The sequence below is a fragment of the Heterodontus francisci genome, chromosome 27 (assembly GCF_036365525.1).
Source record: "Heterodontus francisci isolate sHetFra1 chromosome 27, sHetFra1.hap1, whole genome shotgun sequence".
Taxonomy (NCBI): Eukaryota; Metazoa; Chordata; class Chondrichthyes; order Heterodontiformes; family Heterodontidae; genus Heterodontus; species Heterodontus francisci.
The window spans coordinates 13,858,153-13,873,477 of NC_090397.1; the positions used below are offsets into that span (position 1 = coordinate 13,858,153).

The window sequence follows — 15,325 nt, forward strand, 5'->3', positions numbered from 1 at the left end:
TCTTAATGATCCTACATTTGCCCAAGTGATTATTAATTTAATTTAACTAACCTGGCAGGGAGAGGCAGTGTAAGGGGAAAAAGGGGATGGAGTTGTTATAATGTGTATAAGATTTCTTTCTGATCCAATGTGGAAGAAATCCAACAGGGGAGGGTAGACTTGGCAATGGGAAATGAACCAGAGCAAATAAGAGAGGTAAATGTGGAAGAATGTTGAGGGAGTGCTGCTCATAATGGAATAAGATTTAAGATAATTACAGAGAGGGATATAGATAGTACAAAGTTCAAAGATGCCAGATGAAGTGACCGAAGCAGATCACACTGATGCATTTAAGGGGAGCTTTGATGCAAACATGAGAGAGAAGGGAACAGAGGGTCATGGGCTCAGAGTGGGAAGAGGTAATTAAACTGGAAGGCAGCATGTGTGAAACATAAACACTAGCATAGACCAGTTGGGCCGAATGGCCTGTGTAATATGTAATAAAAATTATGTTGTATGTTTTTGCACTGTCTGAGCACAGTGTAAATGCTGCCGTGGGACAAAGCAACTGGTTTTCCTTCTTGAGTGCCCTGTGTTTGCTCATAGTCTACACAGGCATTGCCATTTGATGCAAATGAGAGATGAGGGACTCTTCCTTTGCCTGAGATTCTTTTATAAATCTTATTCTGTGTGGACATAAGGCCCAGAATTGGTTGCCCTGAAAAGTTATTCTTTTTAATAAAAAATGCTCAAGCTCAGACAACAGTGGCTGTTTTCTATTGCTCGGCAACTCAAGATGTTCATCCACTAGAACAGATGGACAGGGAATCGTGAAGAAACGGAAACATCTGCCCAGCACATCCTGCCCTCAGGAGATGCTGTAGCAGAAGAGGCTTCTGTGCCATCACTTCCTCCCATTGCATCTCCCATACAGAGCGCTGCACAGAGTGCTCGGCCACAAAATGGCAGCATCTCTCGCTTACACATTCACCACGATTCATTCTTTAGAGGTGTTTCTGAGAAATGCGATAAGGCGGGATGGAAAAGCAATACTTTTTCTATGCATGTATTTTGTTTGGTTAGCTGCTGCAGACTTGACGTGATCACCCCCGGCAACCAGCCCAGGAATTGATTGCTTCCATACAGTGACAACTGTTTTTCCCCCCTTCACCGCCCCCCCACCTTTGCCTGTACATCCATCTGACCAACTTCATTGCTTCATTGACAAAAGTCTGATATGGGCTGAATATCTACAATGGTGTCCCCATCTCACCCCCACCGTCTGTCATAATGTTGACGAATGATCTGCAGCAGCTTTCTGTGTCTGTTCTGTGTTTCTGTGTCTGATGCAGAAGATTGGGGGTACCCCTCCCCTTCCCACAGAAATTTACCCCCTTCATGTCTGTAAAGTGCTGCCCTCCAAAGAAGGTGAAATGAAGCTGCTGATTGCTTTACAATCCCCACAGTGGCCCAAAGCTCCAGGCTATCCAGAAACACAATGCCCCCCAGAGCTCAGAGAGGCTTTTTTGACTACAGTCGCCCTCCGCGTATAGCAGGAGTATTCATGCTAATGCCATTTGGCTACTATATGCAGTGGGTGGTAAAATGATAAGAGGTTATGCAATGAAATAACTCTGAAAGCTGTCCTGAAGTCTGTACTTTGTGTAGTTGCGACCAGATGATCAAAGTTCCTGAAAGACCTGGCTCTGCCTGGACTCAATGGCGCTTCTGAACCAGTAAATGCTGAACCGCACTGTTACGGTCAAGTGAGGAGGGGTCGAACGGCTTCCCTCTTTTCCCTCTCCTTGTTTGAACACAACAGGATTAGTTCTTTCTTAAAGTGGATGTACCGCCAATTCAGTAGGTGTTTGATTACTTACTTGTCATGATCATAACAAGAACCAATCGGACAGGTTCTCTTGAGTTTAACAAAGAGGTTAACTTTATTGTACCTAAACCAAACTGATGAAAATAATAAACTACGCGCCAGCTTACACACACACTAAGATTTACACACACAAATAGGTAACAGAGTAGGGAAAGGTAGATTGGCTGAGTCAGAGTCCATAGAAAAAAGGGGTATACAGTCTGTGACGTTTAGTAACTTGGCTGGCCTCTAGCTGAATCAGTGGTCTTGAGGCTTTTCGTTTGAAGAGTTAGATGACTGGTTTGCTGAGTCTCTCGGAGATAGCAATGTGGATGATTTCCTCCAATGGGGTTTCTGATTGTAGCCGGGGTGTGCAAAGATGGTCAGTCAACAGGCAGGATTTGAAAGCTTTCAAACTGAATGGAGTGAGAGAGAAAGAACCCCACCAAGGTCTGCATGTGTCCAGAAGCTTCTCTTTTGTGCTGCAGAAAGACACAAGCTTAAAATCTACAGATGGGGAGGGGCTTGTCACATGACAATCACTCAGTGGTTCAAACATAGCAGTATTTCTCTCTTACTAAAAAGAACAGGGTCCTTTGTTGTTTGTGGTATATATTAATGATTTGGACTTAAATGTGGGAGGTGTGATTGCAAAATTTGCTGATCACACAAAAATTGATCGTGTAGTTGTTGATAGTGAAGAGGATAGCTGTAGACTCCAGAATGATATCAATGGTTTGGTTGAGTGGCGGGAAAGTGGCAAATGGAATTCAATCCAGAGAAGTGTCAGGTAATGTATTTGGGGAGGGCAAATAAAGCAAGGGAATACACAATAAACGGGAGGATATTGAGAGGGGTAGAAGAAGTGAGAGACCTTGGAGTGCATGTCCACAGGTCCCTGAAGGTGGCAGAACAGGTAGATAGAGTGGTGAAAAAGGCATATGGAATGGTTCCTTTATTGGCTGAGGTATAGAATACAAAAGCAGGGATGTGATGCTGGAACTGTATAAAACGCTGGTTAGGCCACAGCTGGAGTATTGCGTACAGTTCTGGTCACCAAGTTACAGGAAGGACGTAATTACTCTGGAGAGAGGACAGAGGAGATTTACAAGAATGTTGCCCGGGCTTGAAAGTTGCAGCTATGAGGAAAGTTTGGATAGGTTAGGGGTGTTTTCCCTAGAACAGAGGAGGCTGAGGGGTGACTTAATTGATGTGTACAGAATTATGAAGGGCCTAGATAGAGTAGACAGGAAGGACCTGTTTCCCCTAGCAGAGAGGTCAATTACTGGGGGCACAGATTTAAGGTGATTGGTAGAAGGATTAGAGGGGACATGAGGAAAAACCTTTTTACCCAGAGGGTGGTGGGTGTCTGGAATTCACTGCCAGGAATGGTGGTGGAGGCAGAAACCCTCAATTCTTTTAAAAGGTACCTGGACATGCAGCTGAAGTGCTGTAACCTGCAAGGCTTTGGACCATGCTCTGGAAAGCGGGTTTAGATAGCGGCTAATTTGTTCGGCCGGCACGGACACGGCAGGCTGAAGGGCCTCCTTCTGTGCCGTAATTTTTCTATGGTTCTATGGTTCCAGTTCCCTGAAAGTTCCCAGGTCTTGGTTCTTGCTGGGGAAAGAGCAGATATTTCGTCTCCCTCACAGGCCTTGCAATTTAGAATACAGTGTTACAAATTAGGTGGCCATCCTAAGCTGTTAGCAAAGTCTTTTTTTTAACCTGTTCTTTTCAAAATTTCTTCGAAAAAATATAAATTCAGATCTCCAGTCAGTGGATTAAAGAAAATGATCATTCAACAAAGCAAGTTGGCGTGACATGCACCAAATAGCTGACATGCTTAATACAGATTAACCAGCACCTTTGTAACTGACACCTGTGGTAATGGCAATGGTTCGTGCCATTTGTTCAGTTTCGGTGTCTAGGATAAGCACGGATTGTGTAAGTAGTGGGGGCGGTGTTACAGTTTTACAATTTTCTGTCTCTTTATTTTTCCAGAATCTGCATATTCCAACCATGGAAAATGGACCGAAATTAGCAACACAGCTCCTTGAAAACCTTACCGACATGCAAGTGAGTGTGTACTGTCACTTCCCAGGTTACATGATGGCCATGACACTAATGCCACTAGTTTGACGATAAAACATCAGAGGATCACTGAATAAGGAAGGGATAACTGGAGGTTGGGCTTAATGCAGTTGCTCCATGATTTCTATCACTGCAAAAATATGGGGTACTCAAGAAGGAAGCATCCAGACAATGAATGTGTACTTCATTTGTCCCTGGGATGTTTGTATTGTATTGTATTGAGTTTAGATGGGTGATCTAATTATGGTATTTAAAAAGATAAAAGGACTCAATAGGGTGGACATAGAGGGACATAGAGAAACTATTTCCTTTGTTGGGGGAATCCAGAACTGGGGGCATCGGAGTGGAAATCTGAAACTCTCCCCCCAAAAGAGTCACTTGAAATCAACGCACTTTTGCAAAGGCAGGGTAAATGGAGTTGAGACAGTGATCAGCCAGTAGAATGGCAGAGCAGGCTCAAGGGGCTGAATGGCCTACTCCTGTTCCTATATGTGCGATGCTGGCAAGCCAGCATTTTTGCCCATCTCTAGTTGCCTTGAGGGAATTAAGAGTCATTGGCATAGTGTGGGACTGGAGTCACATTTAGGCCAGACCAGCTCGGGGTGGCTATTTCCCCTCCAGGAAGGTAAGCCGAGAACCAGATTTTTACGATCCAGCTACTTTCATGCTCATGTCTATCTGATGCCAGCCCACTTTGAACTTGATTTGACAGCTTGCCCAATTGGGATTCTGAACTCAGGACCATTGAGGTTGCTAGTCCACTTTGACCACTGTATATAATGCCACAACGTACCTTATAAAGGGCTAACTTAAATGAGTTAAAAATCACTGTTTATCTAATTATCTAGTTAGCGGCTGCAGACACTGCCTGTAATTCCAGCCATCCTAGAGCATTGTCATCCCCAGCATGCAAAGTCCATAGGCCCTCAGATAGTTTAGTTAACTGGCATGATTCAACAGTGTGGAACTACTGCTGTTTCTGATTTATGTTAATGACCTGGACTTGGATAAACAGGCAGAATTTCAAAGTTTGCAGATAACACAAAAGTTGAAAATGTAGTCAACAGTCTGGAGGATATTAACAGACTTCAGGCGGGCACAGACTGGTGAAATGGGCAGACACATGGAAATGAAATTTAACGCAGAGATTTTTGGAGTGATGCATTTTGGTAGGAAGAATGAGGAGAGGCAATATAAACTAAATGGTACAATTTTAAAGGGGTGGAGGTACAGAGAGACCTTGGGGTGTAAGGACACGAATCTTTGAAGGTGTATGGGATATTTGCTTTTATAAATAGAGGCCTAAAGTACAAAAGCAAGGAAATTATGCTAACCCTTTATAAAACACCAGTTAGTCCCCAACTGGAGTATGTGGCTAATTCTGGGAACCACACTTTAGGAAGGATGTCAGAGCCTTAGAGAGGATGAAGAGAACGTTTTACTAGAATGGTACCAGGGATGAGAGACTTCAGTTATGTAGAGAGACTGCAGAAACTAGAGAAAAGGTAGAGTAGGGGGGATTAAAGGGAGATTTGATAGAGGTGTTCAAAATAATGAATGGTTTAGATAGAGTAAAGGAAGAGAAACTGTTTCCAGGGCAGAAGCATCAGTAACCAGAGGACACAGATTTAATGACTGGCAAAAGAACCAGAGGGAAAATAAGGAGAGTTTTCTTTATCCAGTGAGATGTTGTGATCTGGACCTTGAAAGGCTGGTAGAAACAGATTTCATAATAACTTTTAAAACAGATATGGATACTTATTTCAAAGGGAAAAATTTGCAGGGCTAATTGAATAACTCAAAGAGTCGGCACAGATACGATGGCACGAATAGCCTCTTTCTGTGCTGTATCATTCTATGATGTGATTGTATTTGTCCTCAAAGACATGTCATTGTTACAAAGTCCCTACAGGGTGAAGATTGGAGAATTATTCAGTAATTACATGGCCAAATAGGGCAGCAGTGGTGTGAGTGTATATCTGGATACCTGGGCTGAGAAATCTGGACCTGCCCATTTTTGGGTGGGGTGGGGGGTGTTGGTGGTGGTGGCACTGATAAATGCCCTGCACTTGAATGGGGAGGCCTGAGGCTCCCCAGATATTGGGCCTCGAGTCTCATTATAATGTAACAGGTGGGGTGATGAGACCCAACTAATGAAGAGCACTGCAAGGTCGGACTGCCACTCGTGTCGCGGTGGAACTGGCCCTGGTCAGGAATTGGGGCCAGGGCTCAGAAAAGAGGTTAATAGTCTGGGCCATGGGGTGAATTAGGGCCAGGCATTGGTGCTGGGGGTCCAGAACTTGTGGAGGCCGTGATTGGAGAGGGACAGAGATCGTGGTGGTAGGGATCAAAGGGGCAAGGATCGAGGAGGTCGCAGTTCAAGGGGCCAAAGATCAAGAGAGTCTGGAATCAAGGGGGCCATGAATCAAGGGGTGAACTCCTGTGCATCCAGTTGTCTAGGCTGCAAGCTCTGGAACTTCCACCCTAATACTCTGTCCCGCTCTCTGCTCTTTTAAGAGCCTCTTTAATACCTACCTCTGTGTTCTACTATTTCCCTCATTGGCTCAGTGTTAAATTGCATCTGATAATACTCCCATGGAGCACCTTGGGGCGTTTTACCACATGAAAGGTGCTATATAAATGCAAGTAGTTGTTGGTAAAGAATGTTAGAAAGAGCAAGCTTGAATTTTTTTTAATTCATTCATGGGATGTGGGCATCACTAGCTGGGCCAGCATTTATTGCCCATCCCTTATTGCCCTTCAGAAGATGGTGGTGAGCTGCCTTCTTGAACTGCTGCAGTCCATGTGAGGTAGGTACAGCCACAGTGCTGTTAGGAAGAATTTTGACCCAGCGACAGTGAGGGAACGGCGATATAGTTCCAAGTCAGGATGGTGTGTGACTTGGAGGGGAAACTGCAGGTGGTGGTGTTCCCATGCATTTGCTGCCCTTGTCCTTCTAGATGGTAAAGGTCGTGGGTCTGGAAGGTGCTGTCTAAGGAGCCTTGCTGTTTTGCTGCAGTGCACCTTGTAGATGGTACACGCTGCTGCCACTGTGCGTCGGTGGTGGAGGGAGTGAATGTTTGTAGATGGGGTGCCAATCAAGCGGGCTGCTTTGTCCTGGATGGTGTCGAGCTTCTTGAGTGTTGTTGGAGCTGCACCCATCCAGGCAAGTGGAGAGTATTCCATCACACTCCTGACTTGTGCCTTGTAGATGGTGGACAGGCTTTGGGGAGTCAAGAGGTGAGTTACTCGCCGTAGGATTCCTAGCCTCTGACCTGCTCTTTTAAACAGACAATGACAATAGGTATTTTATTTATCTTATTGTAGCATTAGAAAAAGTCTGTTCTAAGGGTGAAATTAAGAATTAAAAAGAGATAAAAGCCTAAAAAAAAATCAAATTCGGACTCCCTAGAAGGGAGCATTGATGTATTACATATTTGACATAGAATTTACAGCACAGAAACAGGCCATTTGCCACAACTGGTCTTTGCCTATATTAATGCTCCCACCCTACTTCATCCAACCCTTACAGCCTATCCTTCTATTCCTTTCTCCCTCTTGTGCTTATCTAGTTTCCGCTGAAATGCTTCATATTATATTATGGGAGGGATTTTTACTTACCTGACCTGCATGCAGTCGGTTGGTCAGAAAGTCATGAGCTTTAACTTCACAGCGTGTGCCTGGGGATCGGTCCCCTGCTGGGAGGCCAGCTTGCTTGAATGCTGGGCCTCCAGATGGGTGGGGAGCTGGTCAGTGAAGGCAGCAGCAGGTAAGTCCACTCTAGGGTTGGGGGAGGGGTGTGGTCTGGTATTGATCGTGGGGGGAGGGGAGCTGATTTAGGGGAGGGCGTGGGGCTGAGTGAGCTGCCTTGGGCGGGGGGGTGGGGAGATAGGATTTTGGGGTGGGGCGGTGGATCAGGAGCCTGGTTTTGGCAGGTGGTGGGGGTGCTCAAACACAGAGGCTTCTCAGGCAGACACCTGGATCCAGGAGGTAGGTGTAAAGGCACTCACCTCCTGAATCCAGCAAGTACTCACCTCCATGACGCTTCCAGGTTACCCAGCACTCAGAACCCTGGCCAACAACAGTTAAAACTAAAAACCTGAATGACGATGAGACCCATCGATCATATTTAAAAGTCCAACCTGCCTCCTTGGATCAAGTTGGTCGCCCACCCATTTTCTGACCTCAATTACAGCTAGAAATGGGCGGGGTTTGGGTCGGGAAACAGATTTTTCAGACTTTAACCCCCCCCCCGCCCCACCTATTTAGTTTAGTTTTAGTTTAGTATAGAGATACAGCACTGAAACAGGCCCTTCGGCCCACCGAGTCTGTGCCGACCATCAACCACCCATTTATACTAATCCTACACTAATTCCATATTCCTACCACATCCCCACCTGTCCCTATATTTCCCTACCACCTACCTATACTAGGGGCAATTGCTAATGGCCAATTTACCTATCAACCTGCAAGTCTTTGGCATGTGGGAGGAAACCGGAGCACCCTGTGGAAACCCACGCAGACACAGGGAGAACTTGCAAACTCCACACAGGCAGTACCCAGAATTGAACCCAGGTCGCTGGAGCTGTGAGGCTGCGGTGCTAACCACTGCGCCACTGTGCCGCCCCAAAGGTGATGATTCAGCGCATAGAATAGTACAGCACTAAAGGAGACCATTTGGCCCATAATGTCTACTATGCTGAATTTTTTTTTAGAATTATTAATCCAGTATTGGGTGTTGAAACTTTTTTTTCCAGTGAATGACCCAATCCAGGATCATTAATCAGGTCGCAGACTTTCACAAAATCTTCACACTGCGTTCACCTTGGTTCAAAATTTCTCTCAGTCCATCTATTCCTGAAAGACCCATCTTGTGAAAACCTTGCTGCCCATCTGGAACACATACTGGGGAAATCAGAGGCACGCTCCCCACCATTTCTATTACACCCAGAACTGGCAGAGCTGTCACCTAAATTCCCTGGGACTTGTGTTCCCAGCGGGCAAAGATCCGCATCAAGATCAGGAGAAGTGTTGCAACAGATTAGGGAGGTGGTGGCATAGTGGAAATGTCACTGGACTAGTCATTCATAGCCCAGGCAATGCTCTAGGGACATGGGTTTGATTCCCACCACAGCAGATGGTGAAATTTGCATTCAATTAATAAATCTGGAATAAAAAGCTAGTCTAATGGTGACCACAAAACTATTGTCGATTGTTGTAAAAACCCCTCTGGTTCACTAATGTCCTTCAGAGAAGGAAATCTGTCATCCTTACCTGGTCTGGCCTACATGTGACTCCAGACCCACAGCAATGTGGTTGACTCTTAAATGCCCTCTAAAATGGCCTAGCAAGCCATTCAATTCAAGGGCAATTAGGGATGGGCAATAAATGCTGGCCTAGCCAGCAATGCCCACCTCCCACAAGCAAATAAAAAAAACAAAGAAATATCCATCGGAGCAACAATGTCATTAGGCATGTGTCAGAGGACTGTTGGCAATACTGGGTTTTGTTGGAGAGAACATTCATATGCAATCAATGATATATTTGTGGGGTTTTTCTAAACTTGCCTTACAGAAAGATTATTTAAATCCTACTGTCCTGAACAGAAAAGAGCCTAATTTGATGGCAGTATCTGCTGGGAAAAATGCTGCATATTGGGCCAAGGAAATCTGATTTCAAAATCTATTGAGTGATTTTCTGTGACCGGAGAAAGGGACACTTTGCAAACAGACATTCTGCTCTGCACATGTGTTTCACATCGTTGTACAGTGAGGTCCTTGAGGCAGCCAAAATCGTGACAATCACTCCCTGTACAAGTGCAACATCAGATAACACTATTGAACAAAACAAGAGCTGTTTTACAAGTATTTAGCGACTGCATTCACTGTCGTTATTGCAAAGGCAACAGTTTGAAACAGATCAAGACCCTTGTTAATAGCAGCATTGATTATTGATTTTTCTTGTATTTTTTGATCATTGGATGTGTCAGGACCTTGATTCAACTAGGCGACAAGATGGGTATTACTCTAATGACAGAATAGTACCTGAGAGAAGGAGCTTCCCCAATAACCTATCACCGAGCTACAAAGCACAATATGAAAAACTATAGAGGAGAAAAGAAAAGGCACAAATTTAGGGCCTCGCTCTGGGAAGACCAGGCCCAATATTGCCGGTGGCAGCGTTACCTCGTGGCAGCCCCTCCCCCCGCCACTTGGTGATGGGAGCCAAATTTGAATATGTTAATTAATTGAAATATTACCTTCTCGCTCCCGCCCTCCATTACCGGAGCGATATTGGTGCTGGTGGCTGGCACTCCTGCGCCTTCAGATCCCGTCATTGGTGGGGAAGGGGGAGCAGGTAAGCTTTTCAGTGCGGGTGGTGGGGGAGTGGCATCAAACTCATCTGATTGGTGTAGGGAATGTTGGGAAGGGTTACAGTGCACAGTTTACAAAAATGCTGGTCGATTATTATTTCAGAGAGAATGGCGCCACCTGAAACATTTTTGGCAGAATGCCCGACAGGGAGAGGGTCCGAGCTCCAGGGCTGGCTTAGCCGAAGGACCTTAGCAGAGATGAAATATAGTCCAAAAATGCTGGAAATCTGGAAAAGTGCTCTCTGACCTCCTTAGGCAACCAAAAGTAGCCCTGGCTCAGATTAATCTTAGAATGATATAGCACTGGAGGCCATTTAGCCCATTGTGCCCATGCTAGCTCTTTGAAAGAGCTATTCAACAATCCCACACCCCTCTCTCTTTCCCCATAGCATTGCTAATTTCTTTCCCTTCAAGTATTTATCCAGTTCCCTTTTGAAAGTTACTATTGAATCTGTTCCACCGCCCTCCCAGGCAGTGCAATCCAACTAACAACATTTCACTGTGTAAAAAAAAGATTCCTCTTGTCACCTCAGCTTCTTTTGCCAACCATTTTAATCTGTGTCCTCTGGTTACTAAACTTTCTGCCACTGGAAACAGTTCCTCTTTATTTACTCTATCAAAACCATTCATAATATTGTACACCTCTACCAAATCTCTGCCTAATTTTCTCTGGTCTCAGGAGAACATCCCTAGCTTCTCCAATCTCACACATAACTGAAGTCTTTTGTGCCTGGTACCATTCTAGTAAATCCCTTCAGAAACCTCTCCAGGGACTTAACATCATTCTTAAAGTGGTGCCCAGTTTTGAACACAATACTCCGGCTGAGGCCTGTCCTGTGTTTTATTAAAGTTTAACCTAACTACCATGCTATTGTACCCTCTTGTATTAATAAAGACAAGGACCCCATGTAATAAAAGGACAAAATGCTGGAACTCAGCAGGTCAGGCAGCATCTGTGGAGAGAGAAACAGGGCTAAATTTTACAGAACCCCCGATGTCAGGGGTCGTGGCGGGGGGTGGAAAATGCCTCGGGCAGAGGTCTGCCGTGAGGCGTCAACGCCGGGAAGGCCAGGTTCGATATTGCTGGCGGTGGTGAGACCTCGTGGCAGCCCTCCTGCCGCTCGGTGATGGGAGCCAAATTTGAATATGTTAATTAATTGAAATAAAGGAACATATTACCTACCCGCTCCCGCCCTCCATCACCAGAGCGATATTGCTGCCGGTGGCTGGCACTCCCGGGCCTTCGGGTCCCGTCTGGAGTTCCGAGCCGGAGCACTGGTGGGGAGGGGGGGTAGCAGGTAAGTTTTTCAGTGTGAGGTGGGGGATCAAACGCATCTGATTGGTGTAGGGCATGGTGGGAAGGGTTACAATGCACAGTTTACGAATTTGCGGGGTCGGGGGGGGGAGGTCAGGTGGGCAGGGGACGTATTTTGGGGGGGGAGAGGGCAAGTAATTAATTTTATGGATTTTGGTGGGGGGAGGGTGGGAGAGGGACAATTTAAATGGATCTAAATTTTTTTTTATTGCATTTACCTTTAAAAATTTAAATGAAATGGAAGGGCTCGAAGTCCTTTAAAAATGGCGTCAGCGCCTGCGCAAAGGCTGCTGACGCCATTGCCGGGGACAGACCGCACGCCCCCTCCACATTAAAGTAACACATTATGTAGCTATAGCAGCATATTGTAGTGGTTTCCAAGTTATTTTGTTCTTTTACTTGCATTTAAATAACATGTTTCGTGATCTCAAGAGGTCCCAAAGTGCTTTACAGCCAAGGAAATACTTTTTGAAGTATAGTCGCAGTTGTAATGTAGGAAGCCTGGCAGACATTGGACGCAGCAAGCTCCTACAAACAGCAATGAAATAAATGACTATATTAAGTGTTGTTGGTTGAGCGTGAAACATTGGCCAGGACACTGGTGAGAATTCCTCTGGTCTCCTTTAAATGGTGCCGTGGGATCTTTTGCACCCACCTGCGAGGGGAGACGACCCCTCGGTTTAATGTCTCATCCGAAAGATGGCACCTCCAGTGGTGCAGCACTCCCTCAGCGCTGCACTGAGACGTCAGCCTGGATTAGGTGACAACCATTGTACAAGACCGTCATGCTAGTACAATGAGATGCAAGAGATTATGTACACTTTGGAAAACAATATTTAAAAGCTAGAGAGGGGTAATTTAAGGTTATTACCACAAGATAGGAAAATAAATGCTTATAACACATAAAAGAATCATGGAGAGGTAATGTTCAGATAATTGTAATGTGTTTCCTTCTTTTGGCAATACATGAACTTGATACATGTGCTCAGTTTGATTTGTGCCGTATGCTAATAGGATTCAAATATCTTTGACAGTACGGGAGAATAGCAAGTGACTGGACCTGCCTGGTGATCTGAAAGTTGGAGCATCATTGAAAGCAGACCAAGTGAAGTACTGAACAACAGAGCGAAAACTGAGTGTCAAAATAGCACAAACTGCAGTCCAGTAGCTGTGAACATCTTATGAAGGTTCGTGACTGCTGCCTGCATCAGAATAAAGCACAGAACATTTTGTAATATAAACGTGAATTGTAATGGTGTGTACTGTACTACCTTGTGCTCAATAGAGGACCTATGCCAAACCAGCAATATAGTGGCAGGCAGAGCCACTGGCGAAAACTGCCTCCTCACAGGTTCTAATTCAATTTTGTCAACGAGCTTCAGCATTGTCCTATTCACAGTTCTGTCTGGTTTTGTAGCAACTCTGTGATATTGACTTGTGAGTTACAGGCATTTCATCGCCTTTGACATACAACTAGAATACCCTACGGCCAGGATGTCAGGGCCCGTTGGTTCAGCGTGCTTCACATGCAGTTAGCGACTGAGTAAAAAGGAATTTGTACATGAGCCGTCATTGATGAGCTGCTGTTAAGCTAGTGAACCGTACAAAATGGGAGATAATTTTCCCAACCAAAAAAAAAATAGATTAATGTCTGGAATCGGGGTCAGCATCACATTATATTTTATGCTCGTAGAATCCTAAATGCCTTTGTATCATATTGTATCAGTAATAGTGACACACAAGCAGTGATCCAAAACTAGAATTGTAACTGTTGAAAATGCCAAATAATAGATTCCTACAAGTCAATTACAAGGCTGTAAGCCAACCTCAGTGGCTCAGATGACATTGTTCCCTAATTTGTAAAACAGTCTTTAATATACTCCTGATACCTTATTACTATATATAGGTATAATATATACTGTGTACTTGAGTTTTAAAAGGTAAAATATAAATTAATTCTTCCATATCTGTTCTTGGAGTGTCAGTGACACTCAAGACTGTATTTATTCCCTATTCTTTGTTACCCTGGAAAAATTGTGGTAGATTAACCACACCTTGTGGGATTGGAGTCACACATAAACTCAATTGGGTTGGGATGGCAGGTCAATAGATTTTTATCAGGTTAGAATATTAAGGGGATATGGAACCAAGGCGGGCAAATGGAGTTGAGATACAGATCAGCCATGATCTAACTGAATGGCAGAACAGGTTTAAGGGGATGAAAGGCCTCCTCCTGTTCCTTGCTTCCCTTTCCTGAAGGATTTGCGTGAGCCAGTTGGGCTTGTACTTCAATCCAGCACCTTCCCGTGGTCATGTTATTTCTCACTGCCAGCCGACAGGGTTTTATTGAATTCAGTTTCACCATGCTGTGTTGGAATTTGAAATTGTGGCCTCAGGATTGCTGTCCAGTACTGTAACCACTACACTTGGTTTAACCCTATAATGCAAATTAAGTCATAACCTTTATACCTTCAGGTTAGCTGGTGTGGGTCCTGGCTACTCTGGGCACCATTGATGCAGCCATGTAACTCGCTGAAGAACATTTCAAGCTTTCAAGATTGAAATATTGATGGGATACACTGTCATGTGAGCAGGAAGCTTTAATTTTGCCCAGAAGATCACAGGGTTATTCACTATGCACTGTATAGACATATTTATATGTGTGTGTGTGTATAGGAAGGAATTGCAAAGCTCAGCTGCCAGTCTCAAGCTTTTGTGATGCGGGCCCAGGGCCCAAAATCACAGAGTTACTGAGGTAGTGCTGCACTGTTGGAGGTGCCATCTTTCAGATGAGATGCTAAGCCCCGTCTGAGGTGGTAAAAGATCTCAGGGCACTATTGCAAAGAAGAGCAGGGGAGTTCTTCCCGGTGTCCAGGATAACATGAATCCCTCAACCGACATCACTAAAGCAGATGGTATGCTCATTTATTTCATTGCTGTTTGTGGGGTCTTGCTGGGGACAGATTGACTGCTGCATTTCCCACATTTCATCAGTGACTACAGTTCAAGAAGCTCTTCATTAGCTGTGATGCCCTGAGGATGCTATATGAGTGCAAGCTCTTTCCTCTGTCTTTCTTCATTATCGGAGACAATTGTTCCCTCGGCTGTGCAGCAATAGTGAAGGTAATGCATGACTGCTCACAAGCTATCCCCTTTAAGATACCAGGCCCCTAAAAATGTAAAGGTACTGTACTTTGAAATAAACAGGCCATGCACAACAAAAACAATTTAGAGGAATCCTTGTCGGGGACCTGCGCCCACATCTAACAAATCATGGTGCAGGCAGTGACCTTTGCAGTTTCTGCCTTCTAATTGTATAGCACAAATATTTCACACTGTGTTTAATAGTGTAATGCTGTTGTGCGAGTTGTATTATTGATTATATACATGACCGTAGAAGATAGCGTGCTCAATAAAAAGTTTTGTTGTGGGATCTTCCTTTTTCCTTTGTGCTGCCTTCACTGTTTAGAGTGAATAATTTGTTTCGAGGAAGTGGTGTCATTACAAATCAATTCTGGTTTCCGAAAAGGAAGGAACGGCAACAAATGAAACACTTTCACCACCTGTAGATATACATCATTAATAGATACACAGGTGTGTGACAATCCCTTTTTGTTTAAGGGTCAATGAATTGTGACTGTATGAGTGTCAGAAGGTTGTGGGTTCAATTCCCACTCTGGACACTTGAGCACATAATCTA

At 44.6% G+C, this 15,325-nt stretch overlaps 1 protein-coding gene across 2 annotated transcripts in view; it reads left to right on the plus strand.

Annotated features, from left to right (window-relative positions):
- bcat1 (branched chain amino-acid transaminase 1, cytosolic) overlaps positions 1 to 15,058 on the plus strand; it is a 72,539-nt gene extending 57,481 nt beyond the window's left edge. Inside the window, exons 10-11 of one of the 2 annotated variants that reach the window (XM_068058884.1) lie at positions 3,848 to 3,922; positions 12,640 to 15,058. In XM_068058884.1, the coding sequence (XP_067914985.1) occupies positions 3,848 to 3,922; positions 12,640 to 12,672 (108 nt within the window). In that variant the 3' untranslated portion in view covers positions 12,673 to 15,058. The remainder of the gene's footprint in view (positions 1 to 3,847; positions 3,923 to 12,639) is intronic. The other variant, XM_068058883.1, reaches the window with a different exon arrangement.
- Positions 15,059 to 15,325: the final 267 nt, after the last annotated feature.